General features: G+C 38.6%; 1 protein-coding gene across 4 annotated transcripts in view; it reads left to right on the forward strand.

Annotated features, from left to right (window-relative positions):
* LOC135709445 (uncharacterized) overlaps window positions 1–14,935 on the forward strand; it is a 67,411-nt gene that overhangs the window by 40,649 nt on the left and 11,827 nt on the right. For 3 of the 4 annotated variants that reach the window (XR_010518350.1, XM_065231780.1, XM_065231782.1), the window contains exons 2-5: window positions 173–520; window positions 583–773; window positions 9,977–10,143; window positions 10,214–10,276. Coding sequence is in view for 3 of the 4 variants with exons in the window: in XM_065231780.1 (XP_065087852.1) it covers window positions 231–520; window positions 583–773; window positions 9,977–10,143; window positions 10,214–10,276 (711 nt within the window). In the remaining variant the exon portion in view is untranslated. Of the gene's footprint in view, window positions 1–172; window positions 521–582; window positions 774–9,797; window positions 9,901–9,976; window positions 10,144–10,213; window positions 10,277–14,935 lie in introns of those variants that run through there. The other variant, XM_065231783.1, reaches the window with a different exon arrangement.

Below are 14,935 nucleotides of genomic sequence, written 5' to 3' on the forward strand. Positions count from 1 at the left end.
GCCTTGAACTCTGAAAGAGGGGTCCACCCTAGATGAATCGATTTCTCAAAAATCATCGATTCCCCGAATGACTTTTCACATTGTAATTATTTACAGACGCTTCGTATACTCATTTCCTGTGGGAATTCGCTTTTTAACACGTTGTTCTTATTGTTTTCCTCTCCAACTCCAGGTATCCTTCCGAACGTGGGTGATTCAATGAATGGAAGTAGCGGCAACAAGTAGGTACCATGACGATTCAGTCTAACCTGGACTCGCCTCAGCAGCACCACCGGGTCTTGGATCGCTACCATCAGCATCATGATCCGGCCTACAACATTACCAGTGCCGAGGCGGACGACTACAACAGCGATAATAGCATTGCGGTGCTGCAGCATCATCATCGCTACATGCCATCTAGTTCCAGCTCTTGTGATAACACCAAACACCATCCGATGCAGGGTTCCAGCGTGCCGGGATCCTGCGACGAGAATACACCTAGTGTGTTAGATATTAATTTAGATAGTAAAAAAATTGCCTTGTGAGTATTGCGTATTAGAAAACAAAGTGACAGTTAGTTCTGAACGATGACCGTTGTTTCAGATCCAATCCAAATAATTCGAGACTGAATTCTCCCGCTCGGTTCGAGAACGAGAGGAAATATACGAATCATATAGAGATCTACAGTGATAACACGAACAAACTGGAGGAGGAAATTTCTGAGGACGATCGGGGGCCACCGCTGCCGCCACGACCTGCCCCAAGAACCAGAACCCTGCAGCGAGCTGAAATTGGTGAGCATAAATATAATGTCCGCTCATTTTTCGTCTGTTGCGTTAAAAAATGGTAGGTAGGTGGGTTTGCTGATCTACAGATTTCTCCTCTTTTGAGAAATTGTTCTGAGTTCATGACAAAATATAAATTTTCTCAAAAAAAATAAAACGGAATCATTAATAAAGGGCTTTTTCTTTATAATTCACTGAAATAGTCAGTGCTTTAAAATTATTTTTCGTCATTTCTAAAGCCTTTTTTGCGTATTTTATTGAACATTTTTAGACGAATTTAAGTCATTTTGACTATTCATGGTTCTTTTGGCGCTTATGTGACAATTTTAGCGATTTTAATGTAAATTTGTTTTTTCAAGCCGAACTTAGGTCCTTAGCAGTGTTGGCAAAATCATCAATCAAATTATATTTTGCCGCTAGTGGAAAAACATATCATTTGATTGATTTTACAAGCTTCTTTGATATTGCGAGACTATTCACAGGGTGACCATTAAACTGGGAAATTGGGTGGAACCTGGAAAAACCCGGGAATTTTGATGAGAAATCGGGAAAAAATATATTTCGTCCTCTCTTCGAAAAGGATCAGATTATGGGCCTTGATAAAATTTAAAACCATTGCACAGTGCCCTAGCAGCACACATGTCACTGAACAATTGTTGTTACTTATGTGCCACTTATTCCAGTCACAATCAAGTTGCAGCAGCTTATTTCGATCGAAGTGTGCTGCTTGGGTGGGCAATTCTGACCCAAAACCGTACTTGACGTTTGAGACACCTATTTTTATGAATTAGAGATGAACTAGCCTAAGGCTAAAAATCTCTTAAATAAAGAAAAAAAAAAAAAAAAAAAAACCTATTTTTATGTAAAAAAAATGGTGGGGTTGTGTATAAGGCACGACCGCATGGTTGACGAAGACTACGTTAAGCGGTGTTGTGAAGCTCTCGTGCATTTTTCTAGATATTGATTTAAAATACAGTAGAAGCAACCTATGATTTCGGTCCCATGTACACGAAAACCAAAAATTTATTACAATAAATATTAGTTCCGTTTCCTATCATCCTCTGTTCATGAACATCACAGCGAATGTTAGAAGTTGACCTTGCAGACGATGTAGTGATTTTTAATCTTTTTTATTCCGTGCTCTGTATATGCTTTCACCTACACAAGCAAGCATTTGTCTTGATTTTTATGTATAACATGGTTGAACGACGTACACACTTGCCTCGATTCTCTCCAGCAGAAAAAGCAAACGAAGTCGAGTATGCGAGGGAATTCTTGTTTGCTTTCAGTCTATCGCTTCTTGTTTGCTTTTAGCCTATCCATATCCCGAAGCATGGAGAGAGCAGTGTAGAAAGCACAGGTCTGATAATTGCCACGTTCGTGGTTCCAGTCCCCCAGTCAGCACTTTTTTTTTATCGACATGATTAATTTCACTCACTACTATGTACACTGGAGCCGCTTTTTACGCGGTTTTTTTACACGGTTTTTTACGCGGTTTTTTTACGCGGATTTTGTAATTTACACGGTTTTTTTCACGCGGATTTCGGAATTCACGCGGTTTTTTTTTTTACGTGGATTTTTTTTCTACGTGGATTTCAGAATTTACGAGGTTTATCGTTATACACTAGAGTCGCTTTTTACGCGGTTTTTGCACGGTTTTTTACTTGGTTTTTTTACGCGGATTCCAGAATTTACGCGGTTTTTTTTACGTGGATTCCGGAATTTACGCGGTTTTTTTACGTGGATTTTGTTTTTTTTTACGCGAATATCAGAATTTACGAGGTTTATCGTTATACACTAGAGTCGCTTTTTACGCGGTTTTTTTTACACGGTTTTTTTACGCGGTTTTTTTTACGCGGATTTCGGAATTCACGCGGTTTTTTTTACGCGGATTCCGGAATTTACGCGGTTTTTTTGTACGTATCACCCGCGTAAAAAGCGACTCCAGTGTACACTCCACATTTTTCTTTATCCATTTTCTTACATTGGACCGCAGCTCGATATATTGCATCCTCGCCTCATGGGGTCTCCACTAACATCCTCTGATGATAAATCCCACATAATTGTAAGCGAATCTTACATCCCACGGTTGGGTGTACATATTTTGGATTTCCTACTTAGTAAAGCTTGGTTAAATTCAGGACCTCATAAAAATGCGATGCGAATACATATTCTGTTACATTCGTTTCCTTAATTACAATCAGATATTAGTAAGGCTTTCTTCAGGTGATTCATTGAAGCGTCCAACAATGACCGTCATGACAGCTGATATTCCCTATCACTTCAAGATTTCTAGGGCACAAATCTTGGACGGTTGTGACATCACTCATGAAATTGAAACTCCGTGTGTACTGCACTGCAGCAAACGTGAAGTTCCAGTTTCTTTGTTATAAGTTTTGTGAGAGGTGATATTTATGCTCTTGAATTTTTTATGTGGTAATGAAATTGTTCAGAAATAAGGTTTCCACAGCTATTCAACTTCAAAACGCTAAAAAAATGCACGCAAACAAATTTGGCACCAATGTTATGCAACATTTCGTACTTGATCGGGAATATCTCGATTAGCCATAAATCCCTTCACAACCTGTTACAGCACTACATTGAAAAAATTTCTGATAAGCTGAACATTGCATTAGGTCCTAAGCAAGGTTGCAAAGACTCATTTCAGCTAAAATAATGTTTTTCGGAATAATAAAACCAAAAGATGGTTTGATGGCATGTTTTACTTGTAACTTTCAAGAAGAGGTTACAAAGTATGCGTTGGAAACATAAAACCTGTAAATTTTGCTTTCTATGAGTCACAATCAGCGATTTGCTGATCGCTGAGTGAGTGAGTGAGTGAGTGAGTGAGTTTGTGAAAAATCGCTGATTGTGACTCTCATGAAGTGAAATAAACAGGTTTAATATGTCAAACACATTCTTTGCAACCTCTTCTTGTATCCTACCAATTCAAAATTTGATCATGTCATCTAATTATTTCATAATTTAGAAAAACATTGTTTTAGCTGAAATGAGTCTTTGCAACCTTGGTCCTAAGTAACATTGATCGATGCTCTTCGTCGACTTTCTCTTTCGTTAATAAGTTGAGCAGTTGAGCACGTTTCTTCGTGACCTTCTGGTCTTAGAGTTCCCTCTATGATATAACCGTTTCTTGTTGTGTTTGTCGTATTAGAGATGCTAGATAAAAGCTTTATCGATCTGTGTGCTGAAAATACCTGGGAATGTGTTTAGATGGCCGAGGGGATTCAAGGAGAAAGTCGACGAAAAAAATCTTTTCCATGTTAATTAGGACCTAATGCAATGTTTCGCTTAGCTGTTGCAATGCAAAGAGAAAATTTATGAAGAGAATGGATCATTGCAAGTAGACCCTTTTCAACGCTCACTGTCGAATTTCAGTACCTAGCACTGAAAAAAAAACTTAACTTTAAATGATCTTTATTTCTTGTATTTGTGTGGTTTACATGTATTATTTATCAAGTGACACAGATGCGACTTTTCAACTTTAGTTATTTTGAATTTTCAATTATTATTAATTACAGTTCCTATTCCTATTAGGCCTAATTTAGATAATGACCATGGTGGGATTGGTTTGTTTCAAATTTGAAAAAAGGAGACTACTTATAACTACTATTTACAACTACAACTAACCTACAACTACTATATACACCTAATCTACTATGTACAAATTGCTTCTCAAAGCATGTTCTGATATCTTAAATTTTTGTGCAAATTTAGTCTTACTTTCGTTAATTCTGAAATCTATGCAGCAATGCCTGCCTCTTCGCGTAAATTTGTTATTCTAGTGTCGAAAGGACGATCAAGTACCATCCTCAGCACGCAATTCCGAGCGACCTGGATTTTGTTCCTGTGAGTCTGTGCACATGATTCCCACACCGGAGCTGCGTAGAGGATCGCAGGTGCTATGATTTATTTGTAGACAGCTAGTTTGTTCATCCTTGAGAGGCGGGATCTGCGGCAAATCAGCGGATACAGACACATAACCAAGGTAGAACACTTGACTATAGTTTTCTCTACATGCGAACGGAAGAGGAGCTTTTCATCGAACAACATCCCGAGATAGGGTACTTCGGCAGACCACTCAACCCTTGTGCCATCCATGATTACAGTACAAGAGGGAGCCGGTTTTAGTTTGGGCGATTGCCGATGGAGGAACATGATTGTTTGAGTTTTGGAGACATTGATTTTAATTTTCCACGTGGTGACATAATCAGCAAAGGCGTTAAGGCATCGTTGAAGGGTTGAAGTTTGCTCGTTATTTCGCGAGGCATCCTTCATTTGACGGCTATTGCGGAATCATCTGCGAACAGGAAAAACAAGCATCCGTCTTCCAATGCTACCGACGCCAGAGAGGCAGCTCCCACACCTGGACCCTACCTATCGACCTATCAACTCATGAACCGGGGGCCAACGGCATTACTTCCCTTCCGAAGGAAGGCGTGATCAGAGATGTTATGTCTCAGAACATCCCGACGGCGCCGACTAGGATTGAACCCAGGCCTACTGGGGTGAGAGGTAATCACGCTTACCCCTACACCACCGGTGCCGCTTATTAGAATAATTTGTACAATCTCATTGTAAGGTAACCCACACTTTTACCTAACATGAAGATTGCCGATTCGGAATCCTAGATTGTGAACCTTCGAAAAATGTGAAGATTATTGGCGTAGAAAATATGTTATGTATTAAGACTTGAAAATATTTGAGAGATCTCACAAATTGGAATATTTTCCGATGGGGAATTTTAGCCTATGCTTTTTCATAATAGATTTCACTTCTTTCAAACATGAGCGAGTTTAAATTCTGAGTTTAATTTTTTCATCTGATGATATTTCTAGCTTTAGATTTTTCCATCTTTGAAAAATGTGCGGTTCTTTTGAGGCTTATGTAGTAATGGTTTTTGACATCTCGGATGAACAATGCATCAACATAGGTAATGTAGCTTTATTTATATGCTGCTGATTTTTTTTAGATGAAGATCTGTTATGGCCAAGGGGTATTCAACTCTGCACAACTCTGTGCCGAGTGATTGAGCTGTGCCGAAAACTCTCCCAAGCGTTATGCCGAACGTGCCTATCAAGGTGTAAATCAAAGTATGCCTATCAAGGTGTCAATATTCCATGAGTTTGGCAACCCCGAAAGCTATGACTTTTTTTTATTGTGTTTACATTCTCAATTTCTCTGATGGATCATGGCAAGCAATCAGCATTCCCTTCTGGGACGGGACTTGACAATCGGGTAGCGATTTCGAGCCAATTTGCTGTCAAATCCGAGCCAGTTTCTGATTGGTCGATTAGACAGTAGCAATCGTGGAATAAAAAGGACAGAGGGATCGCATCAATCTGGCTAGCAGTGATGCCGGAATCAATGTTGACGTGAATGGCGTTGTTAATTTTTTATATTTGGGAAAGGAAAGTTGAAAAATTGAGTGCATTGCGTGTTTTAAGCGTTGGATATTGTTGTTTGTTTATGGTTGTTGTGTTGAGCAAAAATGATGTACAAGTTGCTAAACTGCGGAAGAAACTCCGAATAAAATCTAAATTAAAATAGAACAAATATTTTACATTCCTGGCATCCTTGGTCAACTCCGTCAAACACCACGCACAAGTTTCCGAAGGGCATTCTTCAAAAACATTAAGAAGAGTGAGAAGCTTGATTGTCAAGTCTCGTCCCGGCTTCCCTTCACTCTTATTAGAGCGTTAGCGGATTGCGAGGTGGAAGAAGAAGTGCAAGAGGGAGTGAAAGCCACACACATTATTTGTTAAATTTCCATACCGGTGATCCTCGGCAAGAGCAATCTGGGGGGATAGCTTTTTTTTTATTTATTGATTATTTTGCAAAACAAACTTATACCCTTAAACCTGCAACTCTCGCAGGTCATCCTACTTTGATTCTTCGTTGTAAGCTTCGAGATCGGATACCCACGACTGTAAAAAATATTTAGTCCAAAAATAAGAAGCGTTTTCTGGAAAAGCCTCCAGTTGGTGACCTTTGGTGAAAGCATGTGGGCAAGAATGTGAGGGTTTATCGAGGTTCATCCATAGGGGATCCATTTGTTTGATATTGATGAGATTGTCTGGCTTTTCAATTCTCCCATCAATGGAAACCGCCGGGCATTTTTCGGTCGGTAAGTCCAGTCGGTCGGTTTGACCAGCTTATATTTTTCATAACATTCTCAGCGTAGTCAAAACTTGTCAGATGTACAAACAATGTCCTTCTCAATTTCTTGATGATACGATATCAAACTTCTTCAAAATTTCCTCCGCAGCCGGCTTAATTTTGATTTGCGTCTCAACAATGATATGTACTGCGAACTTGCATAAACTGATGTTCAATGTCTCCAGGTTTGATTTTGATTTTCATGGTCGCGGGATCCAACTACTCTGCACGATAGGAAGACTCAATGACTTCGCCGACCGCATTCCGAACTGTACCAACATATTGGGATGACCAGATCTTCCAGGCTTTTGGCCAACCGTAGCTGGAGGTAACCCGTTTAAGCCGTCTTGACTGCCGTATTGACAAGACCCTCTCAACTGGCCACTTGATCAAACTTGATTAAAGTGAAGTCCGAATATAAGCTGTTCAGGATGAACACTCGAGCCGCTGGAATTTTTGCTGGGAATCGAATGACTGAGTTTTACTAGATTACAGATTTACAGATTACTTACAGATTTTTTAGAATGATCCTAGAAACCGGATTGTCGTCCATATTTTTTTTATTGAATCGTTGTTCTATCAGTTTTATGTATGACAAAAAATTCTCTCACTAGTCACTTTTGAGTAAACAAAGTCTTCAATCGAGTAGTCAACCTTAGCAACGATTGACTGAACGTCAACACTCAACAGTGATGCCGTTTTATATTATATTGTTTATGTCCTACTAGTCAAAGTGTACCCCATCGTGCCAAACAGTGTGCCATGATGTGTTTCGGCACAATGTGCAGAGTTGATTACCCCTTGGTTATGGCCTTATTTCTGATGAATCCCATCTTCACTTAGAAAAAATAAAATCACAAATATCAGCTCCAACGATAGCAATATGAAAATGGATCCCAATGTATGCTACAAACATGAAGTTGCATTTGCAAAGCTTGAAGTTGATGCAGTTTCCGTGATTTGTATTCTAGCCCATTTGAAGTGATAGTGCAATTCCGTCATTATGTCGGTCATATTTGGACTCCATAAGGTATTTCCTAAAATTAGAACAACGCAGATGTCGCAAAAGCTCTTAATTTAAACTGTTGAGTAAAAGCCCCTCTCGTTTAATTACTGCCTAAAATAGCATATTATTTCCATTTGGATTTTTGTCAATTTGAAGATAACTACGTTATCCACTATCAATAGGTATATACTTACATATTACGTGATAAAACTGCGGGCTTTGATAATGAAAAATGTTCAAAGTAATCGCATATCCGTCCCATCCTGAAATTCGATCGTTCAGAGGTCAAGTTACAGTTCTGCTTTTTGGATCGCCATATTTTTCGGTAATATAACAAAACATGCCAGTTTCTTTGTAACTGATTTTAACTAGAAAAAAAAATACAAATTAATTTACTTTGATTTTTCACTGAGAATTCTACTTCGTAACTTCAACTGCCATTTTCTCAATGCCTACTTTTTCATATGAGACTGCAGTATAGTTGGCATAAACATCAAAATTGCTTACAAGCTTGAATACAATATTGCAGATTTATTATGTGATATTGCGCTTAAATTTACATGAAACATCGTATACAATACGCCAAATCTAGCGTAAATGACGTGTGCCCCATATATCGCACAAATTTACATGAATTTTTCGTACGGTGTATGACGAAAAGCGAACAACTATAAAAAATTCGGCTTGATGACTCACTCGGCCTAATGGTATTCTGTGATTCAAATTTTTGTTTTAGATTGTTTTACGATATTTTTCAATGAATTTCCAAGAAAATGTTTTCTTGCATTGTTTTTACATTACATCTGATGCAATAGGGGTGCTAATGGCCTTTTCGAGTAGCGGGACTTAAAATTGGTCCCTAAACGTCTCCTTCAAATTTAAAAATCCTTTATCACAGCATCCACACTCCGGGATAAGAAATCTCTGTACTGCCTGACGTACAGTGATAATACAGAGAAACGGAATCACCTCTTCGGTGCACTGATTTTGACACGCGTCTGCGCATAAATTGGCATGCGCTTCCCTCCGGCTCCGAATGCACACGGCACCGTGCGTTCCCAAACAACATACACACTAAGCAAACGAATCTCAGCCATGGAATGCCATCACACTGGCTGTATGCTATTATCCTTGTGCAATCGAACGCCACAAGGATAATGTAACCTGTCAAAACATATACAAACGCATACCAGCAGAAACCTGAGTTGAATGTGTGACCAAAGTCGAAAGCATCGGGGAAAAGTTTATTTCAGCGGAATCGAAAGCTATCAATGGCCAGGAATTTCGTTTGATTCAAGTGAAAATAAGCTACTTCGATATTCCGAATCCTTAGAAGGCCTTCGAGTCATGCTTTTGCAATAAGCTGTGAAGATCTCGAAAGGGTGCGACAAAGATTGCGCGTTCGGATCCGGATCGACTTTGATTGTATAATAAGCTTTTGTGAGTGAGCGAATGAGAAAGTGAAAAAAGTTTTCCAAATGTCGATTGGTGGGACTTTGGCCTTTGTCCTGTTGAATTTCGACATGGAAGTAAAGATTCTTGGACACATTTACTGTAAAGCTCCCGTAAATCCATCGACAACATGCCAATAGAAAGGACAATAAAAATGTCAAAACAGTAATAAGATAGTACAACCTAACAATAGGATATATTATTAGTACGCTTAGCTGATGTTGTGTACCCCGTCGACACCCCCGCCAAGAAGTGCAGTGAAGTGAAAGGGTGTAATGTAAAGAAAAGGATTTGTTTTGTATGAATGTTGGAAGCAGTGTTACGAATTTGGCTTAGTATTTAAACGCCTAGAAGAGTATACTATTTTGTTTTTCACATATAGTAATAAATATAACAAAATGCACGGATATCCTTTCATGCAAGTGGTGCAGTACAGTGTACCTACGTGCACTTGGGCACCTCCACCTGTGGATCCACCTCGTCCCCCATCGGCTACAGCGGGTCATTATTCTACTAGCAACACCAGTATATGTGTCCAATTGTAATGAATGTGATTTCCAAATTTATCCTTCAACAGCGCCCACGACCCCTGGAGTACGGAAATACGTCATATGGTGCCTGATATGTGGCGGAATATCTTGCCTGTTGGGGATTCTGTTTCTGGGGATCTACTTCCTCCTTCGGTCCTATACCAGCACGGTTGGATACTTCGAAACGGTACCAACGTTCGTTCCTGCCACATTGGTATGTAATTTGATTGACTTTAAATTTATTTGGCGATCGCATAAAATGGATTATTTTTTTTGTATTGTAGCTAATGGTAACCGGGATCTGTATTATGAGCCTTGCCAGGCGGAGAAATCGCTATAGTTATTTGGTAAGTATAGTTATTTGTTTACTCAAAATGTTTCAATAGGTAAGTCGTAAGGAACCTAATAGGGGTATTCACTGTGCGCATCGTAAACATATACACTATCGTAAAAATAGCAGGGTCAATTGGAGTGTAATGGAAGTTTACGCATTTACGAGGGTTTATACGTTTACGATGCGCTTTGTGAATACCCCTAATGTCTCAGTTGAGAAATTAGGATCGAAAGATTTTTTAACCGTTTTTAATCTGCAAATTTTTCAATCTGAACCCCGCTAAACTAAAGCCCTACAGTAAAAGTATGGACGTCTGTCAAAAGTTTTTCCAATCGAACCGTCAAAATGCACCGCTTTGCTCGATTGGAACAGATTTTTTTCAGTTTTGTGGTGACAGTCGTCCATACTTTTACTGTAGGGCTTTACGCTAAAATGCACTGTGCAAATTAAAAATGGCTCAAACGTCATTCAGGTCATGGAATGGAGTAAAGTTAAATGGAACATTGCGAAATGGAACGCATAATCAAAATAAAACAACAAATAAGGCTACCAGAAACACACGATTTCCTGATGCTCGTAGGCTTACTAGAATTTCAAATTGAAAATGAACCTCAGATTAGCGGGGGTCAACGGTACTCCTAAATGACACTTTAACCAACCGGTGGAAATGTGGATTTGAAATTGGCTCACTACTAGACTAGCCTATTGGTCCCAAGCAAATCGATTAACGCATCCCATTCTAGTCGAAATTCTAGTACTACACTATGTTTGTTTTGATTCGCTATGACAAATTTGACAGATAATATGATGGTTCGTGGATTTTCCTATGTTTTGAGGGGTGCATCGAATAGCTTCCCGAGCAAAGTCGGTTAACAAAATGAAAGCAAATCGATATTAAAGTTTGCAGTTCCTATCATAATGAAAACTCATTTTGATTTCAATTGTCGCGACAGAAGTCTGATTTAATATTGTGCTTTCATTATGCAGCCAAGACATTTTAAATCAAAGCAACTTAACTTGAAGTTCTGCTTTTAATTTCTTGTTTAAAATTTGATTTAAGTTCATCTGTCGTTTATTTCTTTTGTTTAACATATATTAGTTCATTCGTGACTAAGCCGAGGTGAGATTTGAGATCAAGTCTTTCAGCGTGAAAAGCATGGATGCTAACCATTTATGCCGTGCCCGTATTCAGTTAAACATTATGAATGCAAAACAGCTATTAAATTGATTTCATTGAAAGCAGGATTTGTTTTCCGTTTGATCCAACAGTGTAAAATGTTGCTCTCGTTTTTGCTGTGTTAACCGTTAAGTCAACCAAAATTAAATCAAATGGAGTATTCAAAATAAGCTACATCATAACAGCAAATTCTGATTTCAATTTGTTCTCTAATTTTGCTCGGGTTGGGACTAAAGATAGTATCAGAGCTGAACCAAAAAGTTGAGCAGGTTTCTTCAGGACCTTCTATGCTTTAACTATGGTTTTTGCACCGCTTTGATTATGATTCAAATAATGTTTGAAAATAAAGTAATTTTTGAAAAACAAATATTATTCGTCGTTTTGTAAGCTGATGAACCAGCCTAAAGCTGATTTCACACTGTTTGCCTACACGACAAATATTTGACTCGTTAAGTTTTGCAAAATAATGCATTTTGTCATATTTGTTTGCCTACGGGAAGGTCCATTAATTATGTCACGCAAGTTTGGCCCATTTTCAACCACCCTCCCCCCTTTGTCACATTTTTTGTATGGACCTTATTTTTTTTTGTATGGCTTGTCACAGTTTCCAAAACCCCTCTCCCCCCTAAATGTGTGAGATAATTAATGGGCGATCCCTCCTCAATGTACCAATGAATTGCTTATCATTGATGAGTAGTGCGAGTGTAAATCATGAATTACCGCATTTTCGTAGACATTGGCCAATGCACGCAATGAACTCACGAAAAAATTGACGTTTGAGTGGTGCCGTTTTTACTAAAAATGAACACATTACATAATGCTCGCGTAACTTTAGAAAAGTACCTATCAACTTTTATAAACAACTTATTAAGCCCTTTTCGTGCGAACCGAAGTACGCCCATGCAAACCAACACCATCACCCTTCCCGATAGCATAGAGATAACTCTAAGACCAGAAGGTCCCGAAGAAACGAGTTCAACTTTTTGGCTCAGCTCTGGTACTATCTTCGGTCCCAAGCTAATCGATGCACCCCTCGAAACATAGGAAAATCCACGAACCCCTCATTTTATCAGTCAAACTTTCATAGCGAATCAAAACAAACATAGTGTAGTACTAGAATTTCGACTAGAATGGGGTACGTAATCGATTTGCTTGAAACCAATAGGCTAGTCAAGTAGTGAGCCAATTTAAAATCGTTAGTTTCGTATTGATTGTTGCTAATACTTACACAACTGCTGACGGCTTCGACCAGTGCAACCAGAATAATGCATTTGTATTCTATAGAAGTATAAGGAAATTGAAATAGTGCTAGTTTCGTAATTGAACACAGTTTAAGCAACTAAGTTGACTAGCTGATTAGTTCCAAGTACATCTATAAGCGCGCCCTAATCTCGTACTAAATTTGACAGAGTTTAATTAAGGGGTTCGTGGATTTTTCTGAATTTCGAAGGGTGCTTGAATTATCTTGGGACCGAAGGTCTGTTACAGCGTTGTAAGATATACCGATTTATCGCTATTATCCCCTATTTTCGAACTTGATACCGATATACATATATGGTTCCGCAGAATACCGATTTATACCGATTATTGCCTGTCCACGCTCAAATATCAGAGAAAGCTATTGTGAGAGACTTTTAACGATTTGAATATGTCAAATTTTTGAGCCTCCAAATGCTCAAACAAAATTTCATCTCTAAAAATGCATAATTAAAAACCATTACCGACTTCGGTAATTTTTACCGAACTTTCAACAGCTTAAGTGTTCGGTAACAATCAGTCATTAATGAACTGATAGTTTTAAAGCTTTGAAATGAGGAAAACTTCACCAAGTTTTACCGAAATATCAGCTGTTGAAACTTCGGTAAAACATTACCGAAGTCAGTAATAATTTTTAAGTGTGTGTGTGTGTGTGTTATGCTTGATACTCTTTCGACTAGTGTTTCTATTTCATCGCCGTTTGTGGCAACCCAGTCTAGAAAAAGTTGATAGCTTATCCCGGTAATTCCTGGAAATCGGGAAATATTTTTATCTTTTATGTGGCCAATGAATGTAATTTTTTATCTTTCTTGAGTTTATTTAATTATCCCTTGGAAGTTTATTCCAACTCTCCCCTGAAATTTTCTTCCAACTTACCCAGTAGATTGTTTCCGATTCCTTCCGGAAAATTATTTTTACTTCCCTCGGAAGCTTCTGCTGGCTTCGCTTGAAAAGTTGTTTTGTCTTCTCTCGCAAGTTTTTTTCAACTTCCCCTGGAATATTGTGCTAACATCACCTAGAAGATTCTACCGATTTCCACTGTAAATTTTTTTTGACATCCTCCAGAAATGTCTTTCTTCCGGATTTTGTTTTCCGCAACTTCTCCTAGAAGTTTCTTTCGCCTTTCCCAAAAACTCTCTGGCTTCCGCCGGTAGAAGCTTCCGACTTTCTTCAGAAGTTTCTTTCAAACTACCTCAGGAAGTTTCTTCCAAACTACCGCAGGAAGTTTCTTCCAAACTACCGCAGGAAGTTTCTTCCGTCTTCTCCAGGAAATTTCTTTAAACTTCTACCGGAAGTATCTATAGAATTCTCCCAGAAAATTATTTCTTCTACCTCTGGAAGTTTCTCCATGAGCTTCTTCCGGATGATTTTTTTTTTGAAGGTTTTCCGGCGCTTCTTCTAGCTTTCCCTGGAACCGGATACCCCTGGAATTTTATTCCGATTTCCGAAACCTTCCTGGCTTCCTCTGGATGTGTCATCCGATTTGTTCCGGAAGTTTCTTAAAATTTTCCCAAGAAGTTTTGCAATATTTGTCTTGGAAGCTCCCCAAACGTTTTGCCGACTTTTCTTAGGACTGTCTTCAAACTTCCTCCTTCTTCTTTTTCCACCATTTTTGTATAATTGTGTGGCAAGTACAATCATATTCTATGCCCAGGGAAGTTGTGTAATTTTCCAGCCACCTCCAGCATGATCTTGCTTTGTAGCTGCGCCTTTACAGACTGAGCTAAGGGAGGCCCCAATTATAATAGTAAATACCGATATATACCGATTATTTTAAACCATTGCAATGGTTTAAAATAATCGGTATTTATGTCATGTGACAATGAGAAAACAGGCCCTCTCACTATCACGAGACGAAACTACTTATCATTGGCTTTCTTGTCATTTTCCAATGATCAAGCTCTCATGAGAATAATTCTTGCACGGTTTTGACATCAACATTTCTAACTGATTTAGATGAATTAAGGCAAGCAACCGTATGTAATCTATAGAGTGAATATATTATTAAGATTTCCTCGGAACTAGTAACATTAATAGCAATAAATGAGCTAGTAATTAGGAGTCCTTGGTCTTAGTGTTAGTCTACGGGAACTCTAAATGCAATAAAAAATTGTTTTTACACAATCTATTGCAAGTAAATCGATAACACTACCCAAGTAACCAATAAGCCCGCCAATTCGCCTTTTTGCAATACTAATATAAAGCTTAGCATACCCCTATATGTTAGCCGTGTATCAG

This window comes from Ochlerotatus camptorhynchus, unplaced genomic scaffold (genome assembly GCF_037179485.1).
Source record: "Ochlerotatus camptorhynchus isolate MF236.1 unplaced genomic scaffold, CSIRO-AGI_Acam_v1.1 ptg000361l, whole genome shotgun sequence".
Classification (NCBI taxonomy): Eukaryota; Metazoa; Arthropoda; class Insecta; order Diptera; family Culicidae; genus Ochlerotatus; species Ochlerotatus camptorhynchus.